The sequence below is a fragment of the Cynara cardunculus genome, unplaced genomic scaffold, assembly GCF_001531365.2.
Source record: "Cynara cardunculus var. scolymus isolate 2C unplaced genomic scaffold, CcrdV1 Un_Scaffold_3299, whole genome shotgun sequence".
Taxonomy (NCBI): Eukaryota; Viridiplantae; Streptophyta; class Magnoliopsida; order Asterales; family Asteraceae; genus Cynara; species Cynara cardunculus.
Genome location: NW_020201422.1, coordinates 48,178 through 65,410, shown reverse-complemented (window position 1 = coordinate 65,410; position 17,233 = coordinate 48,178). Strand labels below are relative to the sequence as shown.

The following is a 17,233-nucleotide window of genomic DNA, read 5'->3' as shown; positions in this document are numbered from 1 at the left end:
GAGATCCGACGTAAAGCAACAACGATCGACTAATTCGTAACTTGAAATAAAAATAAGAAAACGTAACGTAACAGAAATGAGATGAAGATTTAAAGATGAATACTTAAATTAAACTTAAGAAAGAAATTACAACTACAAAGATCGGTTCTTGAAATATCAAATAACAAGAAACGAAAACTTAGAACCGAAGGTGATGTTCTTGAGAGTAGCCAACACAAGATTATCACAAAGTCTAGAAAAGCACATAAGATGGTTAAGTGACTAAATGGTTTTTGTTGGTGAAAAAAGTGTGAATTGGTGAATTAAAACAAAGCTCAAGGCATGTATTTATAGTACAAGGAAGGTCCCTAAGTGGGTGCCAACTAATAAGACAAAAAGCCTCTTCAAACTGRGCTTTGACCAAGCCCAAGGCTGTTGACCACGCCTCCCTACTGGATCAGCCCAAAAATCCACGGCCCAAGCAGTTTTCCAGCTCTCGGACAGGTCCTATAGGACCTTGCCACTCCTGGTCCTGTAGGACTGCTGCAGGACTGGGCCCAAAAATGCTCAAAAACCTGCAAAAACCGGGAATTAACATTAGATATACTATATTACTACTAATATATGAAAAAGGCATAAAAAGACTCAATTAGGACACTAATGGGCAAATAAAACAAAGGAAAATGGTTAAGAAAATGATGTAATAAGGTTAATWAATTAACACTTATCAGTCATCATCATCATCTTCATCATCCGATGAAGATGACTCCTCATGTGATCCCTCGTTTGTGTTAGGGGAGGGCTCTATGTGCTTTGGGGTAGCTGGCCTTGGTTGTTGGGCCAGGAGAGAGCTCTCATATGACATACGACAGGTAGAGGTGTTTGGAATGACACTCAACATGGCCCTTAACAAGGGCCTCTCTGCAGTGTAACCATCCTTGGAGATGGTTAGGCGATGACCATTCATGAGAAATTGGGGAGTGAATGGTGCATCGCTTGGTAGCTTGTGCATCTTCATTGCATCCCTGATGAAGAGTGCAAGGAAATGCGGGAAGAGCACCGATGTAATTGGTTTTCATGCGGCCATAAGTTTATTCTTTTTCACCACAGCAGCATGTATCTTGTTGTAGATGAGAAGAGCGTAGTCCAAGGGCAGGTTAAAGAAGCGACCATACATGATGGTCATTATGTTGATATTGCCCTGGTCCATGCTCCCTAACTTGCATGTGAGGGCTCGGTTGAGGATATTGAAGAAGACATTCCACATGGGTGGAATAAACTGCCTCTTAAAGTCAGAGGCATTGCAGAGATCCCTGTTGTAGCCCAACATTCTAATAAAGTGTAGAATGTCGTGGCTCGTCGGCGGTTCGACATAGTGAGCAATCCCGAGCTCCTTTCGGGTGGGGATGAATAGTACCTTTGTTATTTTGGCATGGGAAATCTTGATGGAGCACACTATGTCGTTGGGGACATCGATATCACCCATGATCCCGCAGTTCTCTAGGTAGAAGTCGCAGGTCTGCCAGTATTGTTGCACATACTTTATCGGCACCTCGTTGTCAGAGAGGGTGAGTGCCGGTTGGAGAATGCAATTTTGAAAAAAACTTGATTAAAATGGCAAACCTATCTTCGAACAGTTGTGGGAGGAGGTCGGTTGCGTGGTTGTTAGACTTGATGGGAAGGAACACTATTGCGCGGCTGTCGGCGCCAGTTGATTGCATGTGGCTATCGTTGTTGTTGGACTCATGAGAGGCGGAGAACACCATTTTTGCAGGTTGGGAGTTGCAAGTTCGTTCTTAATGTTTGAGTTCTTGAAATCTTTTTGTGAGCGTAAAGGGTGAGAGGTTGGGGATGACGGCTTTTATAGTGAGAGGGAGAGGAAGGGTTGGTTTAAAAATAATATTTAAATAATATTTTGGTAATCATGGTGGGAGACGTTTGGGGAAAAAGTAGGATTGATGTGTGATCGTGAACCGGTGTAGGGTTATAGGGACACATGTCATCATGAGGTGGTTTGGAGGGAAATATGAAGGGTTTCTAGGGAACATCTTTTGGTAGCTGTCAGGCGCATGGGAGGGTTTTGGCGTTTGGGTTATTTAGAGAAAAATATTAAAAAATTATTTCCAAAGGATAATCCTCAAGAATAAAATTCCAAATAAAATAAAATTTAAAATTCCATCTTTATTGGAATAAAGTTATTCCTATGTTGTATGGTTTTAGTCACAAAAGCTGCAATATTGTATAATCTTAAAAATGTTTTCAATCAAAGATGGGTTTTATTAAAAAAAAGATTAATGTCATTGAACCAGAGGGGCTCTGGTTGGTCGACATTTGTGTGGGGAACCAGAGGGTCTCTGGTTGTGAATGATGAACAAGTTCATCATAAAATATTGGGTTTTGATGAAAAAGAGGCTCTAGATAGGCGAACCAGAGCCTTGGATGATCATTTTAAACCTTTGGAATCAAAACATAGCCTTTATAAAAGACCAGAGGGTCTCTGGTTGAATGCAATGGATGAAATACTTCATTAATGTAGTAGTTTTGGAATCCAGAGGCTCTGGGTGGGAAAATGCAAACTTAAAAGGACCAAGGTATTGAACCAGAGGGTCTCTAGTTGAATTGAGATATACAACCAAAGGGATGATAGGTCCAATTTGGATCCTTAATTATGAATGGGAATTGCATGACTCCCCCTTAAATGATGCAAGGGAATGTGCAATGAGTAAAAACTCCCCCTAGAACCAATAAGGGAGATAAATGATATGACCAGAAGCTCTGGTCTATACAACTAGAAGCTCTGATTGTGAATGATGGTTTAAATGAGTATGCACGATGATTGGAATGAAGGGTCTATGGGACAATGGGGTCTCTGGTTCCAAAGGCTTAGAATCTAGAGGCTCTGGTCTTTAGAACTAGAGGCTCTGGTTGCATGAATGATGCAAAATGTAATGACAATGCAAAAAAAAAACGATTACTTATGAAGACTAAGTTGGACCAGAGGGGCTCTGGTCCCAAAGAACTTGGAATCCAGAGACTCTGGTCTTTGGAACCAGAGGCTCTGGTTGCAAAATGAATGCAATGACTAAGTTAAATGCATGAGAAAACGAATGAGGGGAGACCAAGTTGGACCAAAGGGGCTCTGGTCTCAAAGACTTGGAATCCAGAGGCTCTGGTTGGGAAGGGGAGTACTTAGTAAAAAACACAAAGTACTTTCTTTGGACCAGAGGGGCTATGGTTCCAAAGGGAATGAATTTTGGCCAAATATAAACAAGTATTTCTAATTATCCAGAGGCTCTGGTTTAGAGTACTTGGTTATGAGAACCATTTTAATATATCACTTTTAGGCATAACCAAGAGATATTGAGAATCTCTGGTTTGGAAGGATAATTTGCCTCTAAGTGGTGAGATTCAGCATACCTATCTTGCTGACAAGAAATAAAAATCTTTTCTCATCTAGTGCTTTTGTAAAAATGTCAACAAGTTGAATTTATGTAGGAACAAAATACATCTTTATTGTTCCCTTTTTTGCATGATTTTTGAGAAAATGGTACCTCACATCAATGTGCTTAGTCTTGGAATGCTGCACATGATTTGCAGAGATAGCTATGGCACTCTTGGCAGAGGATGAAGATCTTTTCATATTGAAATCCATAATCCTTCAGCTGGGTCTTCATCCAGAGCACTTGTGAACAACAACGAGTAGCAACAACATATTCTGCTTCTGCTGTGGATGTTGAGACATAATTCTATTTTATGGATGTCCAACTTACCAGCTTGTCCCCCAAGAGTTGACAGCTTCCAGACATACTCTTTCTATGAAGCTTGCAACCTGCATGATCTGCATCTGTATAGGCTATTAGATCAAAGCCAAAGTTCTTTGGATACCAGAGACCCAATGAAGGGGTTCCTTTAAGGTATCTAAAGATCCTCTTGACTGCAGAAAGATGAGATTCTTTAGGATTAGCTTGATACCTTGCACAAAGACATGTAGCAAACATGTTATCTGGCCTACTAGCTGTTAGATACATGAGTGATCCAATCATGCCTATGTAGGTTGTTACATCAACAGATTTGCTTGATGGATCATCAAACAACTTAGCTCCTGTAGCCATTGGTGTTCTCATCTATGATGAATTTGAGAGAGAGTATTTCTTTAGAAGGTCAGTCACATATTTGGACTGATTGATGAAAAATTCTTCTAAAGTTTGTTTTATTTGAAGACCAAGGAAGAAACTAAGTTCTCCCATCATACTCATCTCAAATTTGCTTTTCATCAGCTCTAAGAATTTTTCGCAAAATTTGGAGTTGGTAGAACCAAATATGATGTCGTCCACATATATTTGCACAAGTAAAATATCACCTTTGTGCTTCTTAAGAAAGATAGCTGTGTTGATGGTACCTTTTTCGAATTCATTGGCAATGAGAAAGGTAGAGAGTCTATCATACCAGGCCCTGGGTGCTTGCTTCAGCCCATAGAGGGCTTCGTCCAGAAAATAGACATAGTCTGGATGCTTTGGATTTTCGAACCCAAGGGGTTGCTACACGTATACTTCCTCTTGAAGTTTGCCATTAAGGAAGGCAGACTTTACATCCATCTCATAGACCTTGAAACCTTTGTATGCTGCATAGGAAGGAATATTTCTGATTGCTTCGAGCCTAGCAACTAGAGCGAAGGTTTCATCGTAGTCTATCCATTCTTCTTGGCAATAGCCCTTGGCAACAAGCCTGACTTTGTTCCTTACTACAATGCCATCTTCATCCTTCTTGTTTCTGAACACCCATTTGGTCCCAATGGCCATTTTCCCTTTGGGTAGAAGCATGAGGGACCATACTTTGTTCCCTTCAAACTGAAGTAGCTCCTCTTGCATGACGTCTATCCAATTTGGATCTTGTAGGGCTTCAGAAATCTTCTTTGGTTCGATCATACTTAGAAAGTTGGCGAAAATACATTCATTGGTAGCAGCAGATCTCGTCGTGACATGGGATGATGGATTACCAATGATTTGGTGATGAGGATGGTCTTTTGTCCACTTGGTGCAAGATTGAGGTTCTGGAGCAACAGGATACAGTTCTTCATCGACTGATGGAACTGTTTGCTCCCCCTCAAAGAGATCATCTATAGAGTGATGCTCTGGTTCTGAAGACACAAGAGAAGTAGAGGGTGAAGTAACATGAGTTTCAGTAAGAGTTGTATCTTCAACATTGGAGATCTCATGTGCTTCATTGGCTCTGGAAGAAAGTTCTTCAATGGGTGCTTGTCCAGAGACTGCTTCTTCTTCAAAGATGTCTTCAAATAAGTGAGTCAACTCGGATTCATTGGGTTTGCATAATGATGAATCAGAGGCTCCTTTTGATAGCCCGAGTTCTGAACTGTTGTGTCTAGAAGTCATCAGTGATGAATCATCAAAGGACACATTGATGCTTTCTATGACGATCTTTGTCCTTCTGATGAACACTCTGTAGGCCTTAGTAGTTTGTGAGTATCCCAAAAATATGCCTTCATCAGCCTTCTTGTCGAACTTGCCAAGATATTCCCTGTCATTGAGTGCAAAGCATTTGCACCCATAGACATGGAAATATTTGACAATTGGACGTCGTAGGTTGATAAGTTCATATGGAGTCTTCTACTTCCTCTTGTTGATGATATAATGGTTCTGGGTGAAGCATGCAGTGGAAATTGCTTCGGCCCAGAAGGAGATTGGTAGCTCAGATGAAGCAAGCATGGTCCTTGCTGCTTCCACTAGGGTTCTGTTCCTTCGCTCAACTACTCCATTTTGCTGTGGAGTTCTGGCTGATGAAAAGTTTTGAGAGATACCTTCACTGATGAAATATTCATCAATTTTGGTATTCTTGAATTCTGTTCCATTGTTGCTTCTAACTTTGATGAGTTTGCATTGAAGAAGGACTTGAAGCTTTTTCATTACCGCGATGAGAAGGTCAGGAACGTCTGATTTCTTCTTGACAAATTCAACCCATGTGTATCTTGAGTATTCATCAATAAGTACAAGGAAGTACTTCTTTCCAAAGAGGCTTTGAGTGGAGATTGACCCACAGAGGTTGATGTGGATCATAACCAAGGGCTTAGAGCAAGAGGTGTCTGACTTGGTTCTGTGAGAAACTCGTTTTAGCTTCCCCATCTCATATGCTGAGCATAGATGATCTTTTTCGAAGTTGAGATCAGGAATTCCTTTAACCAGCTTCTGTTTGGCTAACTTTTTCAGGATATCAAAGTTTGGATGTGAGAATGTTTGATGCCATAGCCAATTTTCATCACTCCTATGAGATACAAGGCAGAGAGTGTCTTGACCCACAAAAGAATGAAAGTCCAGAAGATAGAGATTTCCTTCTCTCTTCGCCTTGATGATGGTTTGGCCGGGCTTTGTTTCAATGATGCAGATACCTTTGCGAAATCTAACTACAAGACCCTTGTCGCATAACTGGGTTATACTTAGTAAATTATGCTTCAAGCCTTCAACATAAGCCACTTTAGCGATTAAGATGATGGTTTTGATGAGAGTGTCATATCCCTTGATTGTCCCCTTGCTGTTGTCTCCAAAAGTAACAGAGCCTCCAGATTTTTCGATGAAGGAGGACATATGACTTTTATCACCAGTCATGTGCCTGAAGCAACCTGAATCCATATACCATGGTTGCACATGCTGGTCCTGCAATACAAATTAAGGGGTTTTAGTTACCCCCATTTTATAATGGGTCCATGTTTGTTAGTCGGGGATTTGACATTTTTCTTTTCATTAGCCCTCTTGGAGTTGGGCTGATTTCTGTTACCCTTAGCCTTTGCAGGCTTGGGTTTATTTCCATTGCCCTTGGCCTTTGCAGACTTGGGCTTGTTCATATTTTCTTGAGATTTAACATTTTTATATTGATAAACATGCTCAGAAAATATGCATCGATGGTTTAACATGTGATTCCTCAAGTTTTGCAAAAGAGTCAAACACTGACAGTTAGTAGTTTTTGAACAAGGGTATTTAACTGATTTCTTTTTATTCGATGGAAAAGAAGTAAAAGCAGAAGGTGAAGATTCTGTCATAGCATTGGTTGTTTTTACAAACTTCCTATCTAGTGTAGACTTTTTATTTGAAGGGGCAGGTGTGAGTTTTACTTCTTTCCTAAGGTGAGGCTTCTTCCCTTTAGCTGAAGGAGAAGAAAAATGTAGGTTAGAATTTTCAGAGGCAGGCCACTTCAGTTTCTGTTCACGAGTAACCTTAATAAATTTAGATTGAGGGGTCGGTCCTTGTGAAGTATCTTTGGCAGACTTGATGTTTCTCAACTTTCCTTTTCCTCTGTTTGAAGAATTCATAGCTTCTGGAATTTCATATTTCATTGGGGTTTTTGAAGTTTGAGGTTTTTTATCCACAATGATCTCTGGTGATTCACATATTATTTCTTTTTCAGAGTCAGGATCAAGAAAGTCTCTTGCAGATTTCTTAAAGTCAAAATTTTCATGGATGTTTTTGGTAGCGAGGGGTTCTAAGGTTGATGGTTCAGAAGAGTCTTTGGGAGTTCCATCGCTTCTGATTTCTCAGATTAATTTTCAATGTTACTTGAATTATTCATTGATCCATCAGATGATGGTTCCTTACTAAGTCTTAAAGTCTTACTTGAATTATTCATTAATTTTCAATACCCCTATAATTAGTTAATCTATACTATCTTATAAAACAAATTTAGCAAAAGTCTTAAAGTCTTAAAATACTAAATGACCAAGATACCCTTATCTATATTATCTCACTTTTTTACCTCATTCTCTCCTCACATACACTCACCTCCTCACATACACTCACCCTCTCACATTAAACCGGTTTTTTTAAAATTATAATTTTAAATTTATACTTTATACCCCTGTAATTAGTTAATTAATTTATTTTACGTCCTTTACTTTTAAATATTTCATTTTAAATCTTTATCAAATTAACATACATAATCGTATATCAATTAAAACATATTTAAAAAATACATTTTTATTTTAACAAGTTACACCATTATAATTATCTCGTTAATACCTTCGAAATGAGTCCAATATTGAATARTTTTTGACTTAATTATATTATTATATATTATATATACTGTGAAAAAATATTTTTAATATTTATGATTTATACTTTTATAGTTATTTATTTATATATATACTATATATTTTGTGGTTAGGCTGTCCAAATTGCACTGTATAATATGTTCTGAATTAATATGTTYTTGGGTTTTTTTGAAATATATATATACATGTATTAATTCAACCTTAATATGAGTTTCTGGACAAAAAAGTGGGTAAGCAGTTGAAATTTTCATTCTAAAACCCATCTTTTTTKATCTTTTCATGGCTTATGATTTGTCAAATTTGTAGTTTTMTTTATTGGTTTTGAGTGTTTATCTTAAAACTCAAGTTTCWTGGTTCTTTGCACTTGGTGTAAATCGAACACATTTGTGGAGTCGTTTAAATATGTTGGATTTTAAACTGTCATACAATTTTTTTCATCGATAGTATGTGATTGAAACCATAATTCTTATTTATTCAAATTGTATTAATATGTAAAGACCAAGTGTAACCTATATCATCGTTAAATCTTATCTTATAAAATCAGTGGAACTTCAAAATCGTTAAAATTCATGGCTCCCGCCGCATTGCGCGGGTAGACAACTAGTCAACTTATTATAAGTCAGAAATGTTTAACTTCTTCAAAAACTCCTTATTACCGGTTTGACACTGATATAAGTTGTTTATCCAAACACTTAAAAGTGTTTATTACCAATGTGACACCATAATAAATGAATAAGTTGTTTTTATAAGCAATCCCGTTAAAAATTAATGTTTGAGATTGCTTATAAAAATAACTTATTGACTTATTTCAGTGTGACACTGATAATAATCACTTTTGAGTATTTAGATAAACAACTTATACCGGTACCAAACCGATAATAAAAAAAAATTTAAAAAAATTAAAACCTTCTAACTTATAATAAATTGATAAATATTTTTATAAAAAAACATAAATTATTTCAAATAACCGATACCAAAACACCCCGTGACAACTCTAAAATAAAAAAGTTCAACCGGAAAAGTTTCTATTTTAATATCATCGCCTTAGTTTGTTTTTTTCTCCGTTTCCTCTCCCTTCCCTCCTCCTTTTCTCCTTCCCTTCCGTCCCTTACCCATCGATTGAGATTCTTCTTCTTCTTCAATTTCTTCTCAACATGACGCCATCATCGACAACGACACCGCCACCGCCACCGCCACCAACCACCGCCTCCGAAATCCGCCACTCGATCCGTCCTTGGTTTGACGACTTCCTCTCCTTATCTTCCCTCTCTCTCCCAATCTCCTTTCCCCAACTCTCCCTCCGTATCCAGAAAAACCTCTACGCCTTCCGCGCCAACTACCTCATCGTCTCAATAATCATCTTCTTATTAACCCTATTTTCCCACCCAATCACCTTAATCTCCTTCCTCATCATCGTTATCGCTTGGATTTACCTTGTTTTTGCTAGGGATGAGCCTTTGGTTGTTTTCGATTTTGAAGTCGGCGGTCGGCTGGTTGTGATCTTGTTATCCGTGGTTACTGTCGTTGCCCTAGCTGCCACCAGTGTTTGGTGGAACATTTTTGTGTCGGCCTTGATCTCGGCACTTGTTGTTTTGTTACACGCGATTTTGAGGACTCCGGATGATGCTGACGACATGGAATCACCATATGGGGCGTTGCTATCAGTTGTGGATGAAGATGGGCCTGCACGAGGACCATATACGCTGGTGTGATTGGATGCCCATGAGGTTAGTAATTGGGGATTCTTAGAAAGATTTGTAGCTGCTTGTAGATTGATTGATATTCTTTAGCAAAAGTTTTGGTCTAGTTAGTGTCTATGCCATTGCTATATAAGATTTCATCGTTTACTGTTTTAGTTTTATAAATGAATGAATGATTGATTGCTGTTTGGTTGGTTTTCCCATAAGCTCCATATGGTATGAATAAGTTTTTGTTTGGGAGGGTTTTCTCATGGGTGGAATTAGCATGATTTGTAATTGGGATGGACTGGTTGAAAAAAACTTGAGCTTTTTCTAAAAGCTTACCGATAAGCCACTTTCTATATCATTAAGCCACTATCAAGCAGTAATGTATAGCTGTTCTAATAAGCTGCGAGTCTTAATTAAACTGCTAACAAATAGACCCTTGGTTATCCATGGAGGGGATAAATATGGCAATTAAATTGAACAAGTGTAGTTAATTAAAGAAGTATATTGTGTTTTTGCTTATAGCTTTTAGTAGGTGTGTTAGTAAGATCTAAAACTGTACACAGGAGAGCAAGAAGAACATGAATGAATATATTTGTATTGGTTTGGCTGAATGTTGTACTACATTGCATCAATCAAATGCACAACATTTTTTGTGTCAATTAAGTTGTTCTTGAAATGAGTCTAACATTTTTTGTGTCAACATTTGCAATCAAAAGAATGAGATAATACAAAAAAGACAAGTCTCCATATTTCTTTTCTTTTTTACATCCATTATATCACAACAAAACCTTAAATCATTCATATTAAGTGGCATGGTTGATGTACTTCCTCCTCTCTGCTTATTTAGCTCATCTATTACGTTTTACGATTCATCGTTTTACTGTTGTTTTACGATACCATGTCATCATATTTTGTTTTGTCACAATCATTGAAGGTATTCTCAGAATAACTCAAATTTCATGAGCTAAGGATATATATCTATATATATATATATATATATAGAGAGAGAGAGAGAGAGAGAGAGAGAGGGATGGTAATCAAATGAAAACCATAAAAATGTTGAAAACCATGAGAACCAATCTCAACCATAATCAAATATCCAGAAGGGCAATCTTGTAAGTTCCAATTCTTATTTAATCGGGCATTTACAATCTCGTATTTATCTCGATTATTTTCTTCAATTATCTATTTCAAATCATCATTTTTTATTTATTTTGCTTAATCATATTACAATATTAACAAAGCAAGTTTGATTTGCAAGGTTTTTTTTTATTTTTTTATTTTGCATTCAAGATTCATTCATCTGTTGTAAAAACACATCAATGAAGAATCGAACTTGAAATTCTATGGAACCCGACCTTGATGTGATACTGAAGATCAACATGGATTTGAAGATTATGAAGCATGAAAATCTCCAGAAGATATTTGAAGTCGTTTCATTTTTCTTTAATTTCATATATGTTGTTCTTTTACTAATCTTGTCTTCAATTGAGGTACAGTTCCCCAATTTATTAGCATAATGGAGATAGAATGCAATATCGTGTTATGTTCAGAGGACGATGTTATGTGGTTTAGATGTCAGCACCAGATCCAGATGCAACGAGGTTGCATAGTATGAAACATCATTATGATACATAAAACTCCATTATAAGCATTTACGGTAAGAGTCTACACTCTCGTTTACTTTACCGAGTAAGATTTTAGTTAATCAAAATAACAATAAGTTATCCGGTAAGCGCTAACTGAGCAACTTATCAGGTAAAGGATTCTCAATCATTGTCATCCCTCTTACCGGGTAAGGTAAGTGACTTGATAAGTACTTACTAGCTAATTGTTTGATAAGTAACCTCTAAATTAAAATCTCCTACATCTGAATCTGATGTTGTTAGGGTAACGTTTTGATCCATTCAAGTTGTGGAATGGGACCCATGGACACCAACAACATCAATCAAAATTCTGGAAATTTGCTGCTTTTATCCTAAACAATCATACCAGCCACCTATTATCAGATTATCCATTCTCCAAAGAAAATCAAGCAATGAGCCCATGAGCTTTTCAACATTAACCTACCATGCAATCATCAACTGCAAACAAAATTACAAAAACCACAATATATGCAACTCCAAACGACAGAAAGCGAGCATACGACAAGAACGGGACAAGTAAACCATTGCTTAGTGTCATTGATCTCAATGACTAGAGAAGCAGAACCACAAAGAAGCTCCTACAACACCATCAATGACTAGAAAAGCATAACACAAAGCAGCTCTTGCAACACCATCCACCAACAAATATTTTCTTTATTTTCATACCATACGCAAAGTAAAACATACTCGAAAACTTTGAGATGAAAAGTTAAATTCACATGATTTCAAAACATCAACCAATAGGCTAATCCAAACAATTTAACACCATGAAACCCAAGTGATTTAACATTAGGCTGTATCATAGTTCACATCATGAAACCCAAATAGTTGAACATCAAGTTATGGTGAAGGGTGGTGCCCGATTGGTTTGAGTTTGGGCTGTTAGGACTAAAATAATCCTAAGTATTTGAAAGTTTTATAAAGTCAATTATTTTGTATTGTATTGTAATATCATTGTAATGGGGCTTAAGGGTATTGAGCTTTCAATGTAAATGTCACCTATAAATAGGTGACATGGGCTTAGAATTAGAGTCAATTAAGTAGTTCATTATTCTACATTCCAATGAGAGTCGATTAGAAATCTGAGGGAGCTTTGTATTTTTGTTCATGTTAAATAAGAGATTGGCCAGTTTCATCATCATGTTCTTCAATCTTATTTCTTAATCTCATCTATATTCTTGATTTGCTGTTAGATCTGGGATTCATAATTGGTATCAGAGCAGAATCGATTCATCCTAATCGTTACGATCATTCAATCTATAACAAATTCAAGTTATATTCTGTTTTGTTCAATGGAATAGTACTCATGAACTCACAGCTTCCTTTTCGACTATTTTGAGCTTAATTTTATCAATTCACCATTGATTTCACTGTTTTTATCAAATTCCTTTCAAAGCAATTACTTATTGGTGGATTCGAACTTATTTTAATCATCAAATTGGAGTTTATTTGATGAATTTTGATTAATTTTATGATTTTAGTCGAACTATATACTTTGATACCGTCAGGTTTGACTTCATCGCTCAATGAATATTCTTGATGAGTGATAAGGGGATTTCATCGCCCATTGAAGATTTGAAGCTAGATTGAGTGAAGTAAGAGTGTTCATCAGCCAGAATGTGATTGTTGGTGACTTGGCTTTGTAAACTGTTGTTGAGCAATAACCTTTTGGACTTGGATATATTTTTGTAAGTTTTGAGAGATAACATTTGCTCATCGTCCAGGTCATGTGCCTTCAAGTTGGTATCAGTTCAATGTTATGAGCGATAAGGGTCCTCATCGCCCAATAGACCAGGCGATGAAGAGTTGCTTGGTAGGCAATGACCTTTCCTTAACAGTTTGTTGTGTTATTTAATCATTTGAGCGATAATGTTGCCCGATAACCCTCTCATTTGCAAAAGCTTCAAGTGATGACCTCTTCTTTTTTTAGCGATAAAAGGAAGTTTGAAGTGTATCCGCCTAAGGGTTAGACAATAACATCGTTCACTGCCCAAGGTATGAGTGATAACCTTGCTCATCGGCCAAGGCATGGCGATATGCAAGAGTTAATGCCCTCTCCGCCTAAGGCATGGGCGATGTGATACCACAGTCTGTGCTCATCGCTTATCACCCGAGTACTTGTTCATTCGACTCTATGAGCTTATTAAGTGTGCTTAATGGATTTCTTTGCCCAGATCACCTTGTGCTTAATAATTAAGGTGGTATTTTATAATTTCTACCCTTAAGAGCATCAACAATAAGCTGTCAACTTTTGACTTTTTGGTCAACCTATTTGGAGTTTATTGATTAAAGCCGGATTTGAATAGATTTCAGAACTGTTTGATTGGTTTCTGTATTTGATTGGACTAGCCAGAGTTTGAGAATCTGCAATCGTTACTTTAGAGTTTTTCTACAAGAAGCTAGACCATTGAGTGCCTTTACTCATTTCTTTTGACCTGATCAAAGAGGTCTTGAAGGTTTTGCAATTAGTGTTTTCGAGGTTTTGGAAATTATCAGATTTTTGAGTGTTTTCAGTCATTCTTCTAACCTGTTCTATTAGAGGTTTGAAAGTGTACAATCATTATTATGATGTTATGGTGGTGATCTAGAGTTCTGCGCGCCTTTAATCACTCTTCTGGCTGAGATATTTGGATTTGATTATGGTTATTCAGTTATCTGAAAGTTTGAAGGAAATCGGCCTATTTGTCTGGCTGACTTGCTGTTCTTGAAGCTATGTGCTTAACACTAATTCTTCTCTCCGGGTCTATAAAGTTAGAGGTGTTTGCTTTGGTTCTTCAAGTCGATCTTGTTACCCCAATTTATGCGCTTACCAAGATCAAGTTCTAAGCTGCATGCTTATTCAACTCGTGATTCACTGAAATATTCTTTGTTATAAGACTGTTTGCACTGGAATGTAACGTAAGTCATACTATTTTCTATCCACAATAGTTGGATGAATTAGTTGCTTGTGGGCCATCATATATTCAATCTATTCACATCTCTATATAACTCATTCGTATATATGTTCAGTAACTATAAACATATATATGTAAATTGAAAAAATTAACTGAATGTGATGTATGTAAGAAATATAGATAAGTTGTATCAAATGGTTGATATGATGAAAAAAAAAATTATGAGTAGAGAAATAACATATTCAAGATTAAAAAATATGTTAATGTACCAAAGTATCAACCCAACCAACCCATACAGGTTGGGTTGGGTTGGGTTGCACTTTGATTTGGGTTGGGTTGAGTTAAGATTTTTCAAACCGCAAGCATTAGGTTGGGTTGTTCAAATGTCTTCAACCCGATCAACCCAACCCATGAGCACCCCTAGTTATAGTTGTACATTGTGCAATCAGTGATGTTGAACCCACATTGAATCTTATCTTAAAGTTGAAACTAAGAGTAAGAGCTATATTCAGAGGGGAACTTGAAGATTTCTTTCATGTCGGACACAACAAAGTTTTCTTAAAGAAATCAGGGGGGAGAAGACCTGAAGGTTTTAAAAGATGCTTACTTTATAAAAAATTGGGGGAAGATTGTTAGGACTAAAATAGTCCTAAGTATTTGAAAGTTTTATAAAGTCAATTACTTTGTATTATATTGTAATATCATTGTAATTGGGCTTAAGGCTATTGGTTTTTATTGTAAATGTCACCTACAAATAGGTGACATGGGCTTAGAATTAGTGGCAATTTAGTAGTTCATTATTCTACATTCCAATGAGAGTCGATTAGAGATTTGAGAGAGCTTTGTATTTCTGTTCATGTTAAATAAGAGATTGGCCTATTTCATCATCATGTTCTTCAATCTTATTTCTCAATCTCATCTATATTCTTGATTTGCTGTTAGATCTGGGATTCATAATAAAGACCTGAAGGTTTCAAGAGATGGTTACTTTATAAAACTTTGGGGGGAGATTGTTAGGACTAAAATAGTCCTAAGTATTTAAAAGTTTTGTAAAGTCAATTACCTTATATTGTATTGTAATATCATTGTAATTGGGCTTAAGTGTATTGGGCTTTCAATGCAAACGTTACCTATAAATAAGTGACATGGGCTTAGAATTAGAGTCAATTCAGTAGTTCATCATTCTACATTCCAATGAGAGTCGATTAGAGATCTGAGATAACTTTGTATTTTTGTTCATGTTTAATAAAAGATTGGCTAGTTTCATCATCATGTTCTTCAATCTTATTTCTCAATCTCATCTATATTCTTGATTTTTTGTTAGATCTGGGATTCATAATTGGTATCAGAGCAGGGGGAGAAGACCTGAAGGTTTCAAGAGATGCTTACTTTATAAAACTTTGGGGGGAGATTGTTAGGACTAAAATAGTCCTAAGTATTTGAAAGTTTTATAAGGTCAATTACTTTGTATTGTATTGTAATATCATTGTAATTGGGCTTAAGGGTATTGGACTTTCAATGTAAATGTCACATATAAATAGGTAACATGGGCTTAGAATTAGAGTCAATTCAGTAGTTCATTATTTTACATTAAGAGATTGGTCAGTTTTATCATCATGTTCTTCAATCTTATTTCTCAATCTCATCTATATTCTTGATTTGCTGTTAGATCTGGGATTCATATGGGCTCCAAAGGTCAAAAGTGTCAGGAGGTCCTAGGTTCGAGTCCTAGGAGGAATAAAAATCCTCTTGTAGCCATGGAGGTTCAAATGCGGTGATCGCGGATGGTTGCCTTGTGATCAGTCGGTTCGCATAGCGGGTCATATATCCAGGTTAATAGAAAAACGTTATGGTGATTGGTGAAGAAACGTGTAAGAAGGGAAGTTAAGAAGCATAAGAAGAGATGTGAACCCCCTAATTCACTTTTAATATCATGTCCACTCATGAATTGTGCTTTAGAAGGAAATTGATGTGGTGCATCTCGATACACCTCATTAATGTTGACATTCAATTAGGATTGATCCAAGGGTGGAGATCTCTTCTTACGCTTCTTATCATAGCTTCCTTTCTCACAAGAGGCCAACCTTTAAGATTATATCCTATTTCACACCATGAAATTTAAATAATTTAACATTAGGCTATGTTCTACTTCACACCATGAAACCTAAATAATTTAACATTAGACTATATCTTATTTCATACCAAGAAACACAAATCATTCAACAACTCTCAAATATGGTTATTTCACACTATGAAATCCAAATGATTTCATTATTATTAACATATCAAGTATATTGTTTCATGCTATGAAATAGTACACAACATCACATAGAGCATGTTATAAGTTGTTTCAAAGTGAAAAATAGCCCATACCTTTCAATTAACAATCAACAATCATGTGTTATATTATGAATATTTGGACATTGTGAAAGCTATAGAACCTTTGAGATGACTATAAGCATGTGGTGGTTGTATGTAACAAATCAATGTTAGTGTTTCATGATATGAAACATTATAGTACATCACAAAATCTCTTAAATGTTGATTCATAATGAGATACAAACCATACATTTCAATTAGCAATGCAACTTTGTTGTATCATAGTATGAATCAAGTCAATATATAGAAATATCATAATTTATAACACAACACTCTCAAGACAGGATAATTCTCATTGTTAAAACTGTATTGATTTTTAATCTTAGAGCATCGTTAAATACTGTTATCCATAATATGAAATGAAGATTGAAATCATTGTAAAACTAAAAATATAGCGACTACCTTCTTCAATCTTCTTTTCAACAGTTTTGACAACTTGTTGCCCTATTTCAACCCCTCTTCATCTTCATCAATAAGTAGATCATCAAAGGTGTTTATGAACTTGTTGCCCTGTTTCATCTTCTCGCTCTCGCTTCTACATTCCAATGTTGATGAAAATTTGGAGGTTAAAATTTGTTGATCCTCTCTATCAGT

General features: G+C 36.4%; 1 protein-coding gene across 4 annotated transcripts; it reads left to right on the top strand.

The window, feature by feature from the left end:
- Positions 1–9,131: 9,131 nt before the first annotated feature.
- On the top strand, positions 9,132–15,238 carry LOC112503580 (PRA1 family protein D-like). 4 transcript variants are annotated; one of them, XR_003068025.1, is made up of 3 exons: positions 9,132–9,759; positions 11,220–11,380; positions 11,479–12,486. XR_003068025.1 is itself a non-coding variant. In XM_025107594.1 (2 exons), the coding sequence occupies exon 1, from the start codon at positions 9,187–9,189 to the stop codon at positions 9,742–9,744; it is 558 nt and encodes a 185-aa protein (XP_024963362.1). In that variant the 5' UTR covers positions 9,132–9,186; the 3' UTR covers positions 9,745–9,759; positions 15,203–15,238. The 4 variants fall into 4 exon arrangements, 3 of the variants coding, with proteins under 3 accessions (XP_024963362.1, XP_024963363.1, XP_024963361.1); XM_025107594.1 differs by lacking the exons at positions 11,220–11,380; positions 11,479–12,486 and adding an exon at positions 15,203–15,238; XM_025107595.1 differs by lacking the exons at positions 11,220–11,380; positions 11,479–12,486 and adding an exon at positions 12,560–12,572.
- The last annotated feature ends 1,995 nt before the right edge of the window (positions 15,239–17,233 follow it).

What these genes read in the sequence shown, in the direction of transcription:
- LOC112503580 (XM_025107594.1), top strand. Translation starts at nt 9,187, where the DNA reads ATGACGCCATCATCGACAACGACACCGCCACCGCCACCGCCACCAACC.